This window comes from Oncorhynchus kisutch, linkage group LG13, assembly GCF_002021735.2.
Source record: "Oncorhynchus kisutch isolate 150728-3 linkage group LG13, Okis_V2, whole genome shotgun sequence".
NCBI lineage: Eukaryota > Metazoa > Chordata > Actinopteri > Salmoniformes > Salmonidae > Oncorhynchus > Oncorhynchus kisutch.
Window position 1 is genome coordinate 54,016,223 of NC_034186.2, and position 8,202 is coordinate 54,024,424.

The 8,202-nt window shown below is 42.1% G+C and overlaps 1 protein-coding gene across 1 annotated transcript in view; it reads right to left on the reverse strand.

Moving 5' to 3' along the window:
• Positions 1–3,464: 3,464 nt before the first annotated feature.
• The window catches only part of LOC109901772 (CD209 antigen-like protein E), a 5,096-nt gene continuing 358 nt past the window's right edge, over positions 3,465–8,202 (reverse strand). The window contains exons 1-6 of the mRNA XM_031786560.1: positions 8,078–8,202; positions 7,402–7,512; positions 6,045–6,176; positions 5,269–5,420; positions 4,979–5,100; positions 3,465–4,265 (exon numbers count right to left, since the gene is read on the reverse strand). The exon at positions 8,078–8,202 is cut by the window's right edge and continues 358 nt beyond it. Coding sequence (XP_031642420.1) covers positions 4,103–4,265; positions 4,979–5,100; positions 5,269–5,420; positions 6,045–6,176; positions 7,402–7,512; positions 8,078–8,162 — 765 coding nt within the window. The 5' untranslated portion in view covers positions 8,163–8,202 and the 3' untranslated portion in view covers positions 3,465–4,102. The remainder of the gene's footprint in view (positions 4,266–4,978; positions 5,101–5,268; positions 5,421–6,044; positions 6,177–7,401; positions 7,513–8,077) is intronic.

Here is an 8,202-nt window from a genome sequence, read left to right on the forward strand (position 1 = left end):
TAGCGAAATGCTTGTGCTTCTAGCTCCGACAGTGCAGTAATATCTAACAAGTGATATCTAACAGTTTCGTAACATCTACCCAAAATACACGTACATCTAAGTAAAGAATGGATCAAGAATACATACATATATGTCAGAGTGGCATTGGACTACGATACAGTGGCATAGTATACAGTACAGTATATACATATGAGATGAGTATCGCAAGATACGGAGACATTATTAAAGTGGCTAGTGTTTAGTTTCCTTAGAGTGGCCAGTGATTCCAGCAGCAGCAGCCTCTGATGTGCAGGAGATGGCTGTTTAACAGTCAGTGGTGTAGTATAGAATACAATAGGGTATATACTGTACATATGAAATGGGTGATGCAATATGTAAACGCAATTAAAAAGTGACTAAGATACCTAGAATAGTGTGGAGTGCAGTTTATACTGTACATCTGAGATGAGAAATGCTAGATACGGAACATTATTAAAGTGGCTAGTGATCCATTTCTAAAAGTGGCCAGTGATTCCTAATCTTTGTCTATAGGCAGCCACCTCTGATTTGCTAGTGATGGCTGTTTAGCAGTCTGATGGCCTTGAGATAGAAGATGTTTTTCAGTCTCCCGGTCCCAGTTTTGATGCACCTGTACTGACCTCACCTTCTGGATGATAGCGGGGTGAACAGGCAGTAGCTCGGGTGGTTGATGTCCTTGATGATCTTTTTGGCCTTCCTATGGCATCGGGTGCTGTAGGTGTCGATGAGGGCGGGAACACCAGTCTTAACTTCAACAGTGAAGAGGCGACTCCGGGATGCTGGCCTTCTAGGCAGAGTTCCTCTGTCCAGTGTCTGCGTTCTTTTGCCCATCTTAATCTTTTATTTTCATTGGCCAGTCTGAGATGTGTCTTTTTCTTTGCAACTCTGCCTAGAAGGCCAGCATCCCGGAGTCACCTCTTCACTGTTGACGTTGAGACTGGTGTTTTGCGGGGACTATTTAATGAAGCTGCCAGTTGAGTACTTGTTTCTCAACCTAACCACCCTAAAGTACTTGTCCTCTTGCTCAGGTTTCACCAGGGCCTCCCACTCCTCTTTATATTCTGGTTAGAGCCAGTTTGCGCTGTTCTTTGAAGGGAGTAGTGCACAGCGTTGTACAAGATCTTCAGTTTCTTGGCAATTTCTCGTATGGAATAGCCTTCATTTTCAGAAGAAAGTTCCTTGTTTCTGGCCATTTGGAGCCTGTAATCGAAACAACAAATGCTGATACCCCAGATATTCAACTAGTCTAAAGAGTTGTATTGCTTCTTTAATCAGAACAACAGTTTTCAGCTGTGCTAACATAATTGCAAAAGGGTTTTCTAATGATCAATTAGCCTTTTAAAATTATGAACTTGGATTAGCTAACACAATTAAAACACAGGAGTGATGGTTGCTGATAATGTAGATATTCCATAAAAATTCTGCCGTTTCCAGCTACAATAGTAATTTACATCATTAACAATGTCTACACTGTATTTCTGATCAAGTTGATGTTATTTTAATGGACAAAAAATTGCTTTTCTTTAAAAAACAAGGACATTTTTAATTGACCCCAAACTTTTGAACAGTAGTCTACATGGTCCTCAATGAGGAATGCCCTGTCCCCCACTCCTTCCCCATCAGACAGCGCATCACATTTTGCACCTTCTTACACTTTCACACCACTCTCTCAATGTGTTCTGCCCAGGTTGAGTTAAGTGTCAAAGTATACCCCAAGGAACCTGAAGACTCCCGCCCTCTCCAAGTTTCTCCCATATAACCTCAAGCATATCTTATCTCCCACCTTCCTCCTCGCAAAATGAAACACTGTCTGAGTTTTCTCTACAGAGAACCTGAATCCCCACATTAAAAACTTTTTCAGGATCGGTGGGTCCCCTGCGGGACGGTTGAGCTAATGTAGGCTAATGCGATTAGCATGAGGTTGTAAGTGACAAGTAAATTTCCCAGGACATAGACATATCTGATATTGGCAGAAAGCTTAAATTCTTGTTAATCTAACTGCAATGTCCAATTTACAGTAGCTATTACAGTAAAATAATAGCATGCTATTGTTTGAGGAGAGTGCACAGTTTTGAACATGAAAAGTTATGAATAAACAAATTAGGCACATTTGTTCTGTCTTCATACAACATTTTGAACAGAAATGCAATGGTTCATTGGATCAGTCTAAAACGTTGCAAACTCACTGCTGCCATCTAGTGGCCAAAATCTAAATTGCACCTGGGCTGAACTAATACATTATGGCCTTTCTCTTGCATTTCAAAGATGATGGTACAATTATTTTTTTAAACGGTTGTTTTTTTATTTGTATGATATTTTACCAGATCTAATGTGTTGTATTATCCTACATTCCTTTCACATTTCCACAAACTTCAAAGTGTTTCCTTTCACATGGTACCAAGAATATGCATGTCCTTGCTACAGGCAGTTAGATTTGTGTATGTCGTTTTGGGCGAAAATTGGGGGAAAAAAGGGTCCGATCCTACTACCCACCACTCTACCTCATCAATTTCTTCCTTTACCTTCCTGACTGTTTATTGCACATTTCTCCCCCTCTTTCATAAGGCCCCATCAACTCCAAATAACGACCTACCAATATCCGGCAGTACCTGAGAGTAAACATCATTCATTTTGATTGAGAACAACAGAGGACTAATCACGCTCCCCTGCGGTGTACCGTTATCCACCAGGTAGCTGCCTGATAGAGATTTCCCCACCCTCACCAAACAGGAAATCCTGTATCTAGTTGTACGTTCTTCCTCCTACCCCCCATGATATCAATTTTTATTAAAAACCCCTCCTTCCACATCATATTGTACTCCTTCTCCACATCAAAAAAAGACAACTACAACAGTCTCCTTGTCCACTTGAGCCTTCCTAACCTCTGCTACTAAGCAGAGCACTGGGTCCATATTTCTCCTACCCTTCCTGAACCCACTCTAAATGTGACGATAACAGCCCCCTGATCTCCAGGAAGTAAGTTAGCCTTTCTGTAATTTTACGTTCCATAATCTTACATACATGTGATGCATGTAGTTGGCCGATAGTTTGTTGGCCTAGTTGGGTCCTTCCCTGGCTTCCGGATTGGTACCACTACTGCCTCCTTCCAGCTGCCTGGTAGTTACCCCTCCTCCCACCCTATGTTGTACAACACCAAGGCAAAATATTATGTAAGAAACAGTGTTGTCTTAAAGAAATTAAAATACGATTTCTGGATTAGAAATAAAAAATACTTTCAGCAAATAAATATGTTTATATGTGTTAAAATAACACATGAAAAACACATTCCTTTTGCAGGCTACATCATTGAGCAATAAAACAATGGATGAGCAAAGACACAGGAGAAACCAACAGAGTCAATAAAAAAGTATATATTCCAGTAAAATGAAACATGCACGGGTAAAAACCCAGACACAAAACAGAAAGAGACATCAGAGGAAGAGTAATTCATTTGAAAATACAGTTTTATTGATTAATTATTGATTAATTTTTATGGTTAGTGCAGCAATACATTATATTTTGGAGATTTATGTACAGGTCACACACGTATAAAAAAAAAGCACTCAGATTGCTCAAAAGTATCCCAGCAATCAGTTTGGCAAGCAGCAGAGTTGATTAGAGCATCTACCTCCTTGATTGCATTAACTGATTTACTAAATTGAGTGCATTCATTGAAATTCTCCTTGCAGAAGGTGCCAGATTTGCAAAATGTTTGCATCTATTATTTTGAGTAGGGAATGAACATTTCATGACACTAGCTATACCACAAAACTATCTTTATCTCCTCTTATCATTCGATATCTTAGCCCTTCTCTTAACCTTTTCTGTCCCATTTTGTTTCATGGTTTCTGAAAAATACAAAGTAATACACACACTTGGCAGTGTAGTTGAGTAAATCTGACCCATAACCTAGTTTAGCTTCTAGTTCTGATGCTTCCAGTAAGAATAATCATTTCACTTTTATAGCGCTTTTCATTGCACTAAAACATCTCAAATCGCTTGAAAGACATAAAAAGGATAAGCTATTTAAAAAAAACAGATCTACATAATTGGGAAATTCATGGCTTAGTTTAAGTCCTGTGATTCAGTCTAGCCGGATGGCATCCATCTGACAAATGCGTTTGTAGATGTGGTCACACGGTACGTCAAACCAGGTCTGCGAATGGCTGTCCAGGGTGGCACAGTCCTCCCCGTGTGATCCTCCTGAGTGATGATTGTCAGGCTCAGAGCTATACTCATTCCAATACCTGAAAGAGAGACATGGAGAGAGGGAAGGTGAGAGAGAGACAGAGAGAGAGAGAGACAGAGAGACAGAAGGATGAAGGCAGAGAAAAGAGAGAGAGGGGGTAGGGGAGAGGGAGTAAGAGAGAGACAGAGACAGAGAGAGAGAGAGAGAGAGAGAGAGAGAGAGAGAGAGAGAGAGAGAGAGAGAGAGAGACAGAGACAGAGAGACAGAAGGATGAAGGCAGAGAGAAGAGAGAGAGGGGGTAGGGGAGAGACAGAGAGAGAGAGAGAGAGAGAGAGAGAGAGAGAGAGAGAGAGAGAGAGACAGAGACAGAGAGACAGAAGGATGAAGGCAGAGAAAAGAGAGAGAGGGGGTAGGGGAGAGGGAGTAAGAGAGAGACAGAGAGACAGAGAGACAGAGACAGAGAGACAGAGAGACAGAGACAGAGAGAGAGAGAGAGACAAGAAGGATGAAGGCAGAGAAAAGAGAGAGAGGGGGTAGGGGAGAGGGAGTAAGAGAGAGGGAGAGAAGTAGAAATGCCAAAAACAAAAGGAGGGAGTTAGGAAAAGAGGTAGAAAAAAAGGAAACAAGAGAATAGAATGAAAGAAGAGGAAGAAGGAAAATACAAATTGAGAAAGGGAGCAAGGGAATGAGACAGTGTAGAAAAGTAACTATTTGTCTCCCTCTCATTATAACACATGTGATATTGGATTATTTAGGACGGGCTTCACATACTTATTTGTCAGTGTTGTGTTGTCCACCCATCTCCAATCCCCTTCCTTCTCTATATCTGATAGGCCAATCCAGAAGTGGTAGTCAAACCCGCCAATCCTCCGGGCCTCTTTTTCCAGAGCGTCCTACAAGCAAACAGTTATGGTTACAATGAGGGGAATACAAACACACACACACACACACACACACACACACACACACACACACACACACACACACACACACACACACACACACACACACACACACACACACACACACACACACACACACACACACAGACACTATCTTACATGCTGTTCCTTGCTGTGCAGGATGGTAAGGTGGCTGCCCAGGGAAGTACAACTGTCTCTGCTGCTCGGCCAGTCCATCTTGTCATTACTGAAGGAGTAACATTTCTCATCTACATGAATCCAGCCCTCAGGACACTCCCTACACTTCCTTACTGTGAGAAGAGGAGAGGAGAACGAGAAGAGGAGGAGAACAGGAATAGAGAGGGAGAAGAGGAGGATAAGAAGATGAAAAGGACAAAGAGAGACAAATGAGTAAAAATGCATGGGTAATTAATATCTAATGTATATTCTACAGTTTACACTTTAAATTAAGACTGTACATTATACGGTCATTTGGGGTATTATCAACAGTATGATACTGTGAAACGTTTTACTGCAGCATACTGTGAATTGTGATGCATTGTGGGAACATTTTCTGGGCGGGGAAAGAATTGCTCTATTTTGAATGGTGCTGCATTTCTGTCCCACAGAATACAGTATTGTACTGTATTCTTGGAGCACCAAAAACCTTTTGACCACTAGCAGGTGCATGGTATTGTTGTTTCTGGCTCTATTTTTGTTGCACCCTTAATAGTGAGAGTGCTGTACCAACTTAACTGTAGTAGTAGTAGTGCAGCATCAAGGTAAAATAAATAGTTGACAGATGCCTGTAAGTAACTGTTAACTTCACGGCAACCCCTTTACAGTGTACCATTTCTTACGTGAAATAATGTAATAGTGAATGACAGTTGTCTAAAGTATCTATCCACTCTGAATAACACTTAGCCCCCCTTTACCTGTCTTTGAGCAGCTCTGGCCCAGTTTGGAGTAGTCATCACAGAGACGGACATAACGTCCTCGAACTGAGTTCAGCTTCAGGGTCAGAGATGCTGTCTCCAGGGGAACACTAGGTAACGGCCTGCTCAACACTGAGAGAGAGAAAGAGAGAGAGAGAGAGAGAGAGAGAGAGAGAGAGAATGAAAAAGAGGAATAGAGACCAAATTGAGAGGTCAGATTGGGACAAATTGGTGTTTCTTTAAAGTCCTGACCCCTCCTGTCTCAGCCTCCAGTATTTATGCTACAGTAGTTTATGTGTCGGGGGGGCTAGGGTCAGTCTGTTATATCTGGAGTATTTCTCCTGTCTTATCCGGTGTCCTGTGTGAATTTAAGTATGCTCTCTCTAATTCAATCTCTCTTTTCTCTCTTTTTCTTTCTTTCTTTCTTCCTTTCTTTCTTTCTTTCTTTCTTTCTTTCTTTCTTTCTTTCTTTCTTTCTTCTTTCTTTCTTTCTTTCTTTCTTTCTTTCTTTCTTTCTTTCTTTCTTTCTTTCTTTCGGTCACTCAGAGGACCTGAGCCGTAGGACTACCTGGCCTGATGACTCCTTGCTGTCCCCAGTCCACCTGGCCTTTCTGCTGCTCCAGTTTCAACTGTTTTGCCTGCGGCTATGGAACCTTGACCTGTTCACCGGACGTGGTACCTGTCCCAGACCTGCTGTTTTCAACTCTCTAGAGACAGCAGGAGCGGCAGAGATACTCTGAATCATCGGCTATGAAAATCCAACTGACATTTACTCATGAGGTGCTGACTTGTTGCACCCTCAACAACCACTGTGATTATTATTATTTGACCCTGCTGGTCGTCTATGAACATTTGAACATCTTGGTCATGTTCTGTTATAATCTCCACCTGGGACAGCCAGAGGAGGACTGGCCACCCCTCAAAGCCTGGTTCCTCTCTAGGTTTCTTCCTAGGTTCTGGCCTTTCTAGAGAGTTTTTCCTAGTCACCGTGCATCTACACCTGCATTGCTTGCTGTTTGGGGTTTTAGGCTGGGTTTCTGTACAGCACTTTGTGACATCATGTAAGGAGGGCTATATAAATACATTTTATTGATTGATTGATTGTTATAACTACTGAACAGCCTGGGCTGCCAGAGACTGAGAGTCCTGGGAGGGAGCAAATTTCACAGTTCTGGACTTTTGTTCCTTTTGGATTGCACAACTGCCACAACTGTCGTTACCATTCTGCATGCCAGATAAGGCATGACGAGGAAGAGTGAGGGAGAGGGGTGGTGCTGGGTTGGAGAGAGAGAAAAAGAGACATACAGACACAGAGAGAGAGAGAGAGAGAGAGAGAGAGAGAGAGATGTTAACTCACAGAGCACGCTCAGAGCGATGTTGGCACAGATGGAGGCCAATAGACCAATCAGCACAAAGAGGGCTGTCTGACCTCTGAGACACTCTGACCCCCTCTTCAGCTCCTGGGCACCTGATCGGACAGATTACAGCTCAATGCAAAGAGTGACACATTTTCATTTGCATTTACATTGGAGTCATTTAGCATTTAACTGTAGGTACAAAAAATAACCACATATAACAGTCATTGCAAGTCAAATCAATACCAGTAAGAAAAGACAAGTGCGAGTGTGACAGGGCATTTTTTTTTCACCTTTCATGCTTCAGATGTTTTTCCTGCCCAGACAAGTCCTTTGACTATGAACACTACCTCTCTAATCTACCTGTAACTGCCTACAATTGTACAGTGGGCTAACATGGAACCATAGCGTTGTAAAAAGGTGACAATCACTTCAAAAATATTTCAAATGATTCGTTCTATAGGATTCCAAAGGAACAGATGATAGCCAATAAACTGAAAGACTATCTGTAAAACTCACACTGACTATTCCCTAAAGAGATACCATGTCCTTAGAGTTATGGTCAATCTCACACTTATGCACGCACGCACACACCCACACTCACGCACGCACACACACACACGCGCACGCACACACACACGCACACGCACGCATGCACACAATCGCACACACACTTACTGTGGTTGTTTAGGATAGGCTTGTTTCCTCTGGAGGATGTATCCTCAGTAAACTCGTGTAGACTGGTATAGTTCTCTACCTCCATGATTGATGTTTCAATTCTTCACCAGCTCTTCTCACCACAA